General features: G+C 40.4%; 1 protein-coding gene across 9 annotated transcripts in view; it reads right to left on the reverse strand.

Annotated features, from left to right (window-relative positions):
• The window catches only part of spag9b (sperm associated antigen 9b), a 38531-nt gene extending 25171 nt beyond the window's left edge, over positions 1-13360 (reverse strand). For 6 of the 9 annotated variants that reach the window (XM_034861316.1, XM_034861322.1, XM_034861318.1 and 3 more), the window contains exons 1-4: positions 12593-13359; positions 5125-5245; positions 1904-1974; positions 633-730 (exon numbers count right to left, since the gene is read on the reverse strand). In XM_034861316.1, coding sequence (XP_034717207.1) covers positions 633-730; positions 1904-1974; positions 5125-5245; positions 12593-12892 — 590 coding nt within the window. In that variant the 5' untranslated portion in view covers positions 12893-13359. Of the gene's footprint in view, positions 1-632; positions 731-1903; positions 1975-5124; positions 5246-12592 lie in introns of all 9 variants that reach the window. The other 3 variants (XM_034861321.1, XM_034861319.1, XM_034861315.1) reach the window with 2 other exon arrangements.
• Between the last annotated feature and the right edge of the window lie 1458 nt (positions 13361-14818).

Consider the following 14818-nt stretch of genomic DNA (forward strand, 5'->3'; position numbering starts at 1 on the left):
ATTTCCCTTACAGGTGCAGCCAACTGGTTCTATCAGTTGCATAATACGTTGAATGGAGATTCTACTACAGCTGTTGAATGTTCACTTTTTTTGGCAACAAGAGTCAGCTCACATGTCTGTGAGGCTGTGCTTGAGCTAAATGCTAAATACTGCTAAAATACTTACAATGAAAATGCTAACATGCTGATGTTTAGCAGGTATAGAACGTACACTATCTTTGTTTAGCGTGTTAGCATTAGCTGATTAGCTCCCAACACAAAGAACAGCTGACGGTGATAGAAAAATGTCATTAGTTTTGCAGGTATTTGGGCATAGACATAAACCCTATGTATTAGACTATGTATGTTAGCACAGCCACAGCATGTACAGAGATGCTGTGGAGGTGCTTCTCTGTGGCATTGGAAGGCAGGTGGTAACATTAGATCTTCAAAATGCAGAAAAATCTATTTGCTATAAGGAAACTTTAAGTCCACGTTGGACTGACAAATGATGTAGGTTTTGGGTGAACAAAGTGGTTTAGAATGAATAAACCCAGTAGACAGAGAGAGAGAGAGAGAGAGAGAGAGAGAGAGAGAGAGAGAGAGAGAGAGAGAGAGAGAGAGAGAGAGACTGGTGTGGTTGGGTTGTCTCACCGTGTTCTAGCTGGTGTGCCTGCATCTGATGACTCTGCTACTGTGACCGCATGTTGATTTTTAGTTCGCTCCAGGTGCTCCATGTAGCTGTGGATCATCTGGAGGGTATGCAACATACAGAGTCGTGGAATTAGTTCAAATTCAATGTTCTTATTGAATGTTCTATATGCTGTAATAAATCTACTCTTGAATTATGTGTAAAAGACTCTCCAAAGAGCCTGTACTTAAAGGATTCAGAAAAAACTATTTGACTATGTTGCTATCAAACTTGTATTTGATTATAAATGGCCAAGAGAACTCCTACCATTAGTGACCATCACATTCACATGAGGTATACCGTGTCCAGACACAGCTGTGACAGTCAAACAAATAATGTAGATGTAGCAAAAGTGTGTAAGTGACAACTTTTATTAAAGCTTCATCTTCTCTTACCTGTCAGCTATACAATTCTCTTCAGCCTTTTCCTATCCTTAATTTGTTCAACATCCTGTTTCTAACAACAGATTCTTATATTTCTGCAGGTAGTGTACATTAAGTCTGGTGACAACAATTCACTCATTATCACCATTTCCTCTTTATGTTTTTGAAAACCTCATTGGCCTTAGGTAGCCACAATCGCATTTAACAGGTGACAAATTGTGTCCAGTTAAGTTTCTCCAGGAAACCTTTCTTGTGGCCACCATATACTGTAGCATTACGATGCGGGACATCTCCCAATTTAGCCACAGCACTCAATATTTTAGGGGGATTCATGGGGTCTTTTCCAACCCAGGTCTTTGTCTTATTGTTCAATTTGAGGCGGAGACAACATCTAAAGATTTTCTATTCTTTTAGCTTGTTTCTGTATTTTAGAGTTATTTTCCAGGACTTTAGAAGTAGTGTTATACCTTTCTGCAAATGTGCCCCTTTTTGATTCTATCCCTGCATTCTAAAAATCCTTTGTCGGGATTTGTCTTGGTCTTCTGTTTCTTTGTTCACTCATTGTACACAATGTACTCGTGTACAACAGTATATATGCATCTTTGAATCATGAGCCTGGTGTAGAGGACAAAAAAAATAAAAGTCCTTGAGTACCAAGAAAGGCGCCTTTAAATAAAATGTATTATTATTATACATATACATATTTGGTTTTGTGTTGATCCTAAAAAACATGATGTGAGATGTTGTTGCTGTATGTATGCATTACTGTGTAAGCACATGCACAAAAATAAAAAAATAAAAGCATGTGATGGACTTAACCAAACACACACGTTGATCCCAGGCCAGCATACCTCTGTGTGTCTCTGATGAAGAGCATTATACTCCTTCTTGAGCTCTGCTTCTCTCTCCTCAAATCTGCTAACTGAATGAAAAAGAGAAACAATTACTCAAAGTACATGATAAAACAATCCATTGAACTTCAGCAAGATTGACTGGACACAACAAGAAACTTTGTCCCAAAACGGCTTTTGTTTGACTAACAAATGTAATTTCATAAATTTTTTGACAAATCAAACTGGTCCACTGACAAATGTTTTTTTCCCAGTGGGAAATCAAGTAGATTTACCCCACATGTACTCATGTATAATTTGATTCTGTAGTACTGAATGTGGTGGCAGAGTTGTTGTTGCAATAACATCTCAGAGCCAGAGGAGGGCCACCATGCATCAACCAACACCACAACCCTACCAAGCAGAGAGCATTGAGAGGGTTAGTTCACCTCTCTGAATCACAGACTCGGATAAGAAATCATTAAACAATTGTCATCATCCTCATCAATGTTTTAAGTCACATTAAAAATTGGAATCACACACTCTACTTCCTCAACAGCTAATGCGAGGTGACAACAATAATGATAAAAGCATCTATAGAAAATGACACAGCAGCTCCTTTGCTCTCGGTGGTCATTTAATTATATGTGGTTTGTAATAATAATAATAATAGTCTCAGTAAACTCAAAGTGAAGAATGGAAATGACAGTGGTGGAAAAAAATAAAAGGTAAAAACTAGACATTTCATTTCTACCATCTAACAATAAAAGAAAAACGCAGGTTAGAAACGAGCCACACACCTGTCCACAGAGCAACCACCACCCTCAGTTGTAATCCATTGTTAGATGTGACATCAGTTTGTAGCCAAAACAGTCCGACAGTCTGTGTGTTTTCAAATGCCTGCCAAGCAAAATGTCATCTAACAAATAGGGGACGGTGGCACAGATCCATAAAAGTGGCAATGCCCTGAGCATCCGCTGAGAGGTGATTTCTAAGTAACTTTCCTACTTCACGCTTTGCAGCACAGCTTTCGTGTCAGAAATAGACCTTTTCACAGGTGTTTAACCAGACTCAAATACAGGATTGGGTAAAAAACACCTACCCGATCAATGAATAGCAACAACTCAGACAGCAGCTGTATAGAATGACGTAACCTGTGATCTGTGTGCTTATGATAGGGCTGATAGAGGAACTAGTGGTTAAGAAATAAGAAATAGAAATAATAAGGTGTGAGTAAAAAGGAACTGATCCTAAAGGAAAGCCCCAAATTAAAAGCCTAAAAACGTCTTGTCGAAAGAACTGATCTTCTCATAAATGCCCCAAGGAACAATTTACTTAAAAGATTTAAGAGATAATAATTTAAAAGTAAACAAATGAATGTTAGGGTGTGGCCCCACTGATTCAACACTGAATAAACAGTAATTTCTTAGGTTGTTTCAGAATTCCTTTGATGCAATTTTTAGAGAACATGGATGTCAAAAACAATAAGACCTCTATTGAGCTCTATTGACCTGGGGGGTTCTGCTGTCCCCTGGTCTAAGACTCGTGCATACCATGCAGCTGTGGAGCCCCAAGTAGGGTTTCAATTTACGCGTATTTTCATTGCTGATTAATCTGAAGATATCAGTTTTTCAACTATTAAATTATTGGTTTTGTTTATAAGATGTCAGGAAAATGTGAAAAATTGCAAATGAATGCCAATAATAACTGTCCAAACCCCATGGTGACAAATGTTTTGTCTGACCAAAATAGTCCCCAGTTATTTTTCTGTTGATTGACTTACCAATTATTCGAGTGGGCTAACCATTTCAGCTCTAGTCCCAAATTCAAGACTTTCATCACCTATCTCCAAGTTGTGTCATTCTATAATATAAATGATCCAGTAAAAGGGAAAATTACATTAAAAATAAACTAAGTTAAAAAAGTAATGCCATAAGAAGAATTAATAAACAGAAAAAGAAGTGGACAGTGTGTTTGCATTCATTGACGTGTCCGTGGGTATATTGAGTTAGCCTGTGTGTGTTCCCCTGGCATGATCTAACCCAGATTAGTAATAGATCTCACAATGCTGCCAATTCAGTCTAACAACATCGTTATAGACAAATTAAACTCACAAAACAGAAAAAGGGAGGAGTCACATGAGAAGAAATAAAAAAAAATTATCTGAGAGCTTTCAAATTTTCCCTGAGTGTATGGTCAGTCCTGTGGTGGAACCAAAACAAGCAGACCCACAAACACACGCAAGACACACACAAACCCAAGCACGCAGGCATGCAGACAGACAGGCAGACATACACGACCACATGCCAGAGAAAACATAGAAAATTTGGCTGTGGTCCTCGCTTTCTCTCAAGAGGTAAAACTACCAGAATGCATTGTGCTGCACAGAACCGATAAACACTACCGCTGGTGGGTGACGTAGGGCGAGCATGTCACATAAAGCAATATGGAGGCCGTCTGCTAAAAAACTAACTCGTGTTACTGTTCAACGGTAAGCTAAAGTAGGTTTCTGAAATAGAAATAGGAAGTGCAGTAACACAATCTGGGTTTATATTTGAACAGCACCGCCTAGATTTTACCGTTTATTCTGAGTAGGGTCTGAGTTTGAGAATATACTTTTTGTTGTCTGCATGCATACATACATACATACATACATACATACATACATACATACAGGTCTACTGCCTTTGAGTCATTGAAAATCTGCCAAATAACCCATTTCGCCTCATCTGGCAGATTTTTGAGGGTTTACCATAAGAAGTTTATCATAGTTCATTTACACGTAGTAGCTGGTTGAAAATCGGACCCCTTTGGGGAAGACTACATTGCCCTTTACATTCAAAATGTCTTTCCTACCTCCAAAAAAGACAATGATTAGTTTCTTCTAATTGAATGTTTTAGGCACTTAGCTGTGCTTTTTGTCTGGAGCCTTAGCTTCCTGAACTCTAGACTTCTCCTGTACGCCAACTGAACCTTTCTGGGTTTGGAGTAAGTTTGGTATAGTCTAAACCAGCTTATTTAGCAGACTTGCCAAGCAACCACTGGTAGTATGTTGCTAATGGCCTTTATTCAGAAGGGGCATGGGAGTACATCTGCACCTCTGGCACATCAGGCTCTCAAACAGTCACAAGACCTGCAAACTGTCGATGCTGCTCTCAGGGTATATAGCCTCTGTGCGTGTGCGTGCTTGCTACACTTCCCAATAATAGAGCCAGTACGTGAAAACCTGTCTGTGGACTTACTTTGATCTGCATAGTTTCTAGTTTTCAGCTCTAGCTGACGTGTGTGTGACTCCAACATCACAACCCGACAATGGAGCTCCTTCTTCTCGCCGTCCTGGGAGTCTTCTAAGGCGATGTACCTCTGTAGATAAAGACAGGAAAAAGAGGGAGAGAACAGAGCATTTATTATCAAAGCACTGGAATTCACATGAGTACTGTAACCTTGTGAAACTCCTAGTGACTGACTGATGAGATGGTTTGTTAATGACACCGTAAAACACCTTCAAGCTTCTGTGTTTGCGTGTGTGTACAGACACTTTCCTTGACGAGTTAGTAACAGTAGATATCTGTGTCAAGGTTGTTTTTTCAAATGTCATCACAGCCGTTGTTACTAACCTTCTCTACCAAGAACTTAGTCTTAGGGACTAAGAACTCTATCTTTCATATCAGGATACACTGGATACATTATAACACAGCACATTTGGTGCACTCTAAACACAATCATTTAGGATAAACCATTAAGATGATCAGAGTAATTTTCATCATCTGTTACTTTACCAATCCCAGAAATACTCCCTCTGATTAGAGTCAAAGACTTGCAGTCTGTGAACATGCAGTCTTGTGATTTGGGTGCTCACTGTAGATAAGAGGCCCTGTAGCCGGGCCCTGGGCGGAGGCTGGATGTCATCCGCAAGGAGATCACCTGAGCTCCCCGTTACAAACCGCCTCTTCTTTATACGGACATCAGACTGGAGGTGTCTAACAATTCAACAATTCAGTCATTGATTTGCTGAGATGTTTTTCTCCGCCTTTAGGCTCTCAAAGCTCTTTCACTGTAGAGCACTTGTTTTGCCATTAATAATCACTGATTGTGATGTTTAACAAATGTAAAATAGTGAAACGTTTGTAGCCTTATTGTGAAATAAGATTAGATTGTTTTCACCTACAAAAAAAGGGTAAGGAAGTTATATGGGGCTTTTGTGTATACAACATTTTTTTATATATGTATATAGATGCTCTCAGGACTGTGCACCAGGTCCTCCTCTATTTTTCTTTTTGCACTACCTATACATTATATTTTTATATTTCGTCTCAACACTGTAAACGGGTTGCTTCAATCTCGTTGCACAGGAACTGCACTTGTTTATTATGACAATAAAAGGCAATCTATTCGTTCTTTGAGGGTGAGGACTTACGGAGGGCTCTGTGGGGTCTGGAAAGCACATGGCAGGGAGCATCTTAAGAACTAAGGTATTGGTAGTAATGCAGCATTCCCCATGTAAATCTACTAAGAGCATTAACATAGCACTGAGCTAGACAACAGACAGGAGGGTTTATAGAGGCGGGTGTTCCCTAATCTGCAATTGCACATAACTTCGCCACAAAGACAAGCTAAACAGTTACAGGCCTTAGCTGCTGATCATTTCCAGCAAAAAAGATTTACAGAAAATACAGGATTCTCCTTAGAATGATATCAATCAACACCACTGAAAATGATCATACTGTATGGCTGACATATTCCTACGACACCCTTCTTTTGTATCAGCACATTCTACTCCCAACGTCTTCCTCTCTCACACTGCCGTTGATCAGACGACCCAGGAAGGCGGTTTCTGCATAGGACAACGCTCCAGAGAACCAGTGTTCCTGCGTTTCAACGGGCAATCTTCCCCCTACGCTGCCTGTATAATGCTCCCTTTGTCCCAGACTGCCGAGAAACACTTACACACATACACACACACACCAACACACGTGGGTGCAGCACAAGTGTGTGCATACCCACACAGACAGGGCTCCACTGTATTGGCACTCAATTGGCAGAGAGTGTAATCAACTCCTTTTAGTGCTTTTGGCTGTGGGTTGCTACTGGGACCTTTGGGTCAGTGGTGTAAGGCCTTGGCAATCCGATGCAATGAACCGATCAAAGAACTACTGCAGCGGGTCTAGTAGGATCACTCCATTGTAATGACACAGTTAATAATATTGATGTTACAAACCGTGCAGGCATTTTTGGCAGGAAGAAAATTGAACCTGCAAATTAAAGATTACTTATAATACATGATTTTTGCTGGGCTGTGCACGACACACAGCCGCTGATAAACATATTGGCCGTTGCAGTGGTTAAATAAAAGACAAAACTCCAGCGATGCTGGCAGATCTGTGCAAGTCCACTTAGTCACAGCGCTGCTCTAAGCTAAATGCGCTAAGAATAGCAATGCTAACATGCCGATGTTTATCAAGCATGATGTTTACCATGCGTGTGTTAGCGTGCTACCATTAGCAGCATAAAGTACAGCTGACAAGAGGACAAGTCAGGGAATCAATAAAGCCAGTAGGATTCATCCTCTAGGTGCCATAATTGTCTGAAAAAAATTGCATGGCAATCTATCCCATAGTTACTGAGATGAGTGAAGGAGTGAACGGCCATCCGACTCAGCCATTGCAGCGCTACTAGCATGGCTAAAACGTCCTGTATGTGCCTTGTAGGTTACCAATACTCTTGCTCTGTGTATTAATAGAATTTTTGTTAATGATAATCAATCAGCTGGCATTATATGGAAGTAGTGTGTGGTCTTTCGCAGGTCAGCAGACAACCCTGAGTGGACAAAAGAACTAAGGGAAGTGCTGTTTTTCCCCAAGAATTTCCTGCCTTTCTTTTTCCTCCCCTCCTGCTGAGACAAACTACTAAGAGGAGGTATTCTGGGCTTGGAGCAGTGAAAAGCAGGACTTGGCTCGTACAATGTGTTTGTTTGGTAAGATTAATGTGCTTATTTGCTTTAAGAGTGACTTGTCACCCAAATGAGCAGCTTATTTGCAAAGTATGTGCCATGCTTCACATTTGCCTCTATTGAGTTTGTTGTAGTGGCAGACTTTTTAATAGTTACATTTAAACACTCTGAGGGTGTTGTGAATTTCTGTCATTGTGGGACAGTTTAACAACGTGAAATGCAAGTGGTATCAACTTGTGCGCACACAGACGTCATTGACTTCTGCATCTGGCAATTGTTGTAAAACTGGACTGTGGTGGACTAAACAGGTGTACGTCTATAGAGAAAATTGACCGTCACCTGTCTTACTCAATACTATCAATGATGTCCACCATGCTTTCAGATACATACAGTGCTATTAAGCCCCTCTGATGAAACCGTGATATAATTAATTTTTACATTTTGCCTAATGCCCTTTTTTTAAGTAAACTCACAATATATGTTAGGTCTTTACTGACAAATATCATCCAGAACCAAGAAAGCAACAGTTGTCAGATTGTCTATTTACAAGTGAAATGTAGTCCCGTCAGCACCCACAACTATTGCAATGTGCATATGTGCGTGTATGCATGTGTGTGTTTGTGTGTGGGGGGGGAGGTATTTTACACACAGTAGCAAGAGAGACAAGCTCTTTACAAATGAAAGGCCATAAACATACCAATGGAAAATCCCATGTGCACTGGTCTATGTATGAGCTTCAGCAACATGTTACGACATGATATAAATTATTAACACACTGCTTTGTGACCTGCTGCACTTGTAATTCAACATTTACCTGTCAAGTTTACACACACACACACATATACACACATATATATATATATATATATATATATATATATATATATATATATATATATATATATATATATATATATATATATATATATATATAAGTGTTCCCAAATGTTTCCAGCACTGGTTAAACCCAGAATCTGTATTTTTTATTGATTAACTAATATAAGTCTATGGAGAAATTACCCTACTGATCACTTGATTTACTACCTTAGCAAACATTTTTATAATGAGATTATGACCTCAATCTCTAGTTTCAAGTCTTTTTCAATACAGCATAATCATCATTTTGTAAATTATGGTCCACTCCCTAGGGAGGTGTTCGAGGAACATCCAGCTGGGAAGAGCCCTAGGGGAAGACCCAGGACTAGGTGGAGGGACTATATCTCCACCCTGGCCTGGGAACGCCTTGGGATCCCCCAGTCACAGTTGGTAATGTGGCTAGGGAAAGGGAAGATTGGGGTCCCATGCTGGAGCTGCTCCCCCCACGACCCGACCCCGGATAAGCGGACAAAGATGTATAGATGTAGTAATCGGCGATAGAAAGGATATGCAATTTAACGATATAAAATGTATTGAGATTTCAATTATACGTGATAATGCGTGTTGATGATGTAACCTACCTGAGAAATTTAGAACCAAGTGCTGCAACTGGCTGCAGCACATCATCGTCACCTTGAGTAAACGGCTCAAAGCGAAACGGAGGAGCTGGTGAAAAAGACCGGTGCAAACATGCGTTATTTGGACTTGGTTCGTATTTAATCCGTCCGACAAGCAGCAGCAAACTATACTCTGTAGAGTGTGTGGGGCAACAGTTCCGGCTAAGAGAGGTAACACGACTAATCTGCTCTACCGACTCAAAGCGAAACACGTCACTGAATAGCAGCATGGCCAGGCAATGCAGCCAACCCCAAGATCCAGTCCAAAGAACGCAGGACAGAAAATACAGGAACTGATCCAGACCTCCATCCAAAAGTCATTTTCAAAAAGGTACTCCTTACAGCAGAAAAAGCCCGCAATGGATTGAAAGTTCCAGGGCCATGCTGTGTGACTTGAAATACTTTGCCACTACAACAGACCTGTGGTCGAGATGTACCATGGAGCCTTTCATCAGCCTGACCATTCTCTATATAAAGGACAACTGGAATCTTGGCAGTCGGTGTTTGCAGACATCAAGACGGCTGAGGAGATGACTCCGCAAGTGCTTGAGTCATGGTGTTTTAAAGAAGAACATCAAGTGTGCATCACTACTGATTATGGAAAGAACGTGGTCAAGGCTCGACTCTGATTGGAACAGGCGAGAAAGATATGAAGATTATAGATGAATAAAAAGATACATAGCTGAAGACCGCCAGGAGTTCAACAAGACCAGAGCGCTAGCAGAAATTCTGTCACTGTTAGAGGTGCAAGCTGCAACAGTCACAGAGCCACACACAAGCACAGAAGCTGCAGCTGATGATGCTGAAGCTGCTGAAAGGCAATCCAAAAGTGTGAGATGGAGCCTGGGAAGCTTTTTCAAAAAGGCCTCTGAGGGCACAGCTGCTCTCGCTGACAGCGAGGCCATCGACGTAGAGCTAAAAAGTTACCTGCAGACAACGCAGGTTGATGGAGAGACTGGCCCACCGGACTGGTGGCGGCTGTACCAATGTAATTTTCCAAGGGTGGTAAGCCTGGCCCAAAAATATCTCTGTATCCCGGCCACAAGTGCTCCTTGAAAAAGAGCATTTAAACAAATCTTTTAAACTGACCTTTGTCTTCTGAAATGAAGACAGATTCAGCAGCTGCTCGGCCTATTTCTCCTTAAAATGTTTTCAGAAACATGTTTCAGTGATCTGTTTTAATAAAATATGAGATTGTATTCTCAACAAGCCCCCATGACAGTCTGATTTTGGATTTCCGGAGAAACCAGACCGCGTTCATCCAATCAGTATGTTACATTAAGCTGCAGGTAAGAAACTTTATGTCTGCAATGTGTTTTATGTTTTAAAGTATCTTTGCATTACACAAAATAAATTTCTTTGCCTAATACTGAAAGTATTTTCAGTACAGTGTCTGTTCTTAACCACAACGACACCAGTTTTTACAGTTCTCTGCATCTTCGGGGTCATTTAAGAACCAAGGACTTAAACAAACTAAGTGTAGCCCCTTTTAGAATAGTTTGCACTAAGGACAGAAACCCAATACTTTTTCTTTGTTAAAGTCTCTGCAACCAGAGTACTTGAATTTAATTTAAAAAATACATTTAGCAGTTTGGCTAGCCTTAGGGTCTATGTAACCTGCTGTGAAATGGTTCTATTATAACTTATATGTCATGATAATTATTGTAATTGCAGAAGGCTGCAACGTATATCGCAATATGGATTTTAGGCCATATCGCCCATCCCTATATGGTCCAGTTAAAAAGTAGACGATAAAGCAGAGGCTTGGCTACATGCCGACCTGTAGCAGTGCTAACCACGGCCCTGTGTACTCAACATTAACATTTTTGGCCAAGATTCAGGGGACGAGAGGCAACACCATAGTCAGCCTTCTAGTTTGGTATACCTGGTGAAAAGAGGAACAAAAAGGCAATTTCCTCTCACAAATGGCTTGTTCCAACAGAAACAGAAGTAGACATTTCAGTTATAGGACTTTTGCTTTCTGGCACACCCGCGTTTGTATCCAAAATGTCTTACAGCCAATCTCATTACCACCTGTTTTCATCCCAAATCACACATTCTTAGTGTGATTACTGTAACAGCAGTTACAGTAACTTGGACCTTTGATTGAGAGGATACCTTATGACATACGGTAAAGAGTGCATACGTGTGTGTGTGTAGAGGATTGAAGCTGAGAGTTATGAGTTTGGGCTAATAGGCTTCTAAAGCAAAGCACAGAGCACTGTTGATCTAACAGCTTTCATCTCATCATTGTGCCTGTTGCTACCACGGATTGAACACAGGCTTAGTGTCTGTTCATTCAAGATTTAATACTGGATGACCACTGTGCAATTGTAACCGTTTTATAAACAGGATAATCCAAACTTTCATACAGTGCAATCAAACAAAACTCGGACTTCCATTGACTTAAGAAGCTGTATTAACACACATAAGTTTGAGACCCAGTGTGCTAGAGTAGCACCATAACAGCTGTGAACCGGTCACCGTCTAAACACAGACTGTACAGTAGTGGTGAAGGAAGGAACGGTGTGTCATTTAAGGTTGGCTCAAATGAGAGGGCAGTGAGACTGTCACTAGTCGTGAAGCTGAATGGGATCACTGAGCTTCAAATTTGTATATTGGAGATAGCCAAAGGCAACCATCGTACAAACAAACCACTCATTGGTTTGCATTTGTCTGAGCCTTGACTGAATGTTGAGATTTCCAAGCTCAAATAAAGTGGCGCGCATCAACAAGGCGTAAGATGGTATCCATGGACAACACGTCCTCGTAAAATACGGATGCTTCGGGGTTGCCATGGTGGCATAAACTGGAGCCAAAGTACAGTCATTGCTCCGGCAAATTCTCAGAGCTAGCTGGTACATGGCGGTCTTTTTTAACATCTTTCTGAAACTCAAGACACTCCACGTTCAGGAAATGCATAAAAAAAGAATTCAAGTTGCTATTTTATCAATTTCCCTCCGCCAGAATGCCCAATAGTGGGCTATGGCAAGTATCCACAACCACTTTATAAATTGTAATTCTTCTTCAAAAATGTTATTTCTAGAGCTCTGGAAATATGCCTAATGGAATAATGGTTTATGCACTTCATAAAAAGTACTCATTCGTGATTATTGTGACATGACAGTTGATAAAAATAGCCAAAAGTGTTTTTCCGAATTAGGTTTGGCATTTAATCTTTTCATACCAAAGTACATAATAGCCTACGAGCCTCTATAATGTCGGTTATAAACTAGTTTGGCAGTTATGTGGTGAAACCAGACCCACCTCCTCTGTGTGTTTTCTCAGCGCTTTCTCTCTTTCATACTGGGTGACGAGTTGCTCGTTGTCTTCTTTCAGCAGCTCCAGCTCCACTTCGTGCTCCTGGTTGACAGCGAACACCGAGTCCAAGTTCTCCAGTACGGCGACGACCAGCGGCATCAACTCTTTCACCACGTCCTCGTCGTATATTTGGATAAGCCGTTCAAACTCGCGGTATATTGAACTGGCCAGACCTGAGACCCGCTCGGACATCATGGTAGAGTTGCCCGAGTCGTCCTGATACAGGACTACGTCGTCCAGCTCCATTTTCTTGCCTCCACTTGCACGTCTTTCCCAGCTAACAAATAAGCTAGCTAGCCGCAAGCTTCAGCTGGCCAGAGGCTGTCCGCCTTACTACTTTCAGCGCAAATAAACGGTGTTCCTAAAACATAGCTTGAATATTGTATACTGTACAGATGATATACTGTACTTAAAAACAGAGTCTGTGTTAAGTAGTCGTATGGACAGTTGACTTTAAAAGCTTGCTAGCCTAGTTGGTAGCAATACTGAAAAGTCTTTACTTGGCTCCTGATTAGTTTTCCTGCCCAACAGATGAGCTCCTGCTGCTGCCTTCAAGTGCTGTCGAAAAGATGGGGATGAACGCATTTAAAATACATAAAGTAGTAAACACTGCAGAAATCACGGATCGGAGTGTAATTTATCTGTATCCGTAGATTCAGAATATCAGATTGTGTAATTTTGCTAAACGTCGAAGCTAAAAGTGCACACAAAAACATTAAAAGCACTACACTGTTTTAAAAATGTTATGAGTGTCAAGCATATTGTTGAAGTTAAAAGAATACTTTCTTGTGTCCTGTTGCTCATATTATAAGATATAGTTGCAATGTGACGTATGAGGGCGGAGAATAGGACGTATCAACAACTTATTTAAAGAAATCCACAGAGTTTATATGTAGTTTCTTTTCTTTTTTTAACGATTCTCATAATGCTCACTTTTTGTCACATGTATTTACTTCGCAAATTAATTTAGTCACTCGCTTACTCCCTTTCATTCTAAAGCTGCAGCACAAAAAGTTATGTGTGATTAACATTTCCTTTGTTACATAAATTCAACGTGAAAAGTAGAAATGTGTTGTTTAGCCCACTTAAGTATTTTACAGACTATCCGCTCTGGAATTTACTACGTCCCAGCTTAGAAGTAGGCGCTAACGAGGATCACTTGAAGATGCCATGTGTTGATGACTGGACGTCGCGCTTACGTCACATGCCATACAGGACTGATGAAGGATGCAGTACAAACTGTAGGTAATCCTTCGTGGTTTATTCATTGAAGACATAAAAAAAATTAAAAATAAAATAAAAAAATAAAAAAGTACATCCACTCCCATTCCCTCATATAGCTTTTGATAGCTTTTTTCTCCATTCAGTTCAACAGGTGGCTGTCACTGAGGTTAGGAACTGCATGTATTTATCTGATTACATAAAGAAACCCAAAGGACTGAATGTGCTTCCCATGAGTTTTTATTAGTCATTTTAAATATTATATATTACTGCTAAAAACAAGTAATATTCATGGCGGGTAAACAGGTTCCCACACAATGTACAATCTTTGTACCTCTTACATCTTTCATGCACTATTAGAAACAGAACTTACTGTAAACACAGTGCACTCACCGCAGATTTTTTTTCTGTAAAGCAATTCTGTGACTTCTTTTTCCTGCAATGTATAGGCACTGTTCACCCTGATTTATCAAGACATTAAACACAAGACAGACTAACCACAGTTACTATACAATGAAGACGTAATGCTTCTGTCCACATTTTGAGGTAAAAGTTACCCATATATCCTCACATGTTGGCTCTTTGACGTCAGTCCAACCAAATGATAAGGAAGACAGCATCTGACACATTCAGTGACCACGGGGCAGCCTCTGCCGGGCCTACAGCGCTCACACAAACATAAAACACTGACATTACAGTAAAACTGCAGCACTATCAAATATTGTACACAATGCACATTCAAAGATCATGGCATAAAGTTCCTCATGGAGTAACTCAGAGAGGTGAAATAAAAAATTATTTAAAGGTCCCATGACATGGTGCTCTTTGGATGCTTTTATATAGACCTTAGTGGTCCCCTAATACCACATCGGAAGTCTCATTCCCAAAATTCAGCCTTGGTGCAGAATTACAGCCACTAGAGCCAGTCTCACAATGAGCTTTCCTTAGTAT

The sequence above is a fragment of the Etheostoma cragini genome, chromosome 21 (assembly GCF_013103735.1).
Source record: "Etheostoma cragini isolate CJK2018 chromosome 21, CSU_Ecrag_1.0, whole genome shotgun sequence".
NCBI classification, from domain to species: domain Eukaryota; kingdom Metazoa; phylum Chordata; class Actinopteri; order Perciformes; family Percidae; genus Etheostoma; species Etheostoma cragini.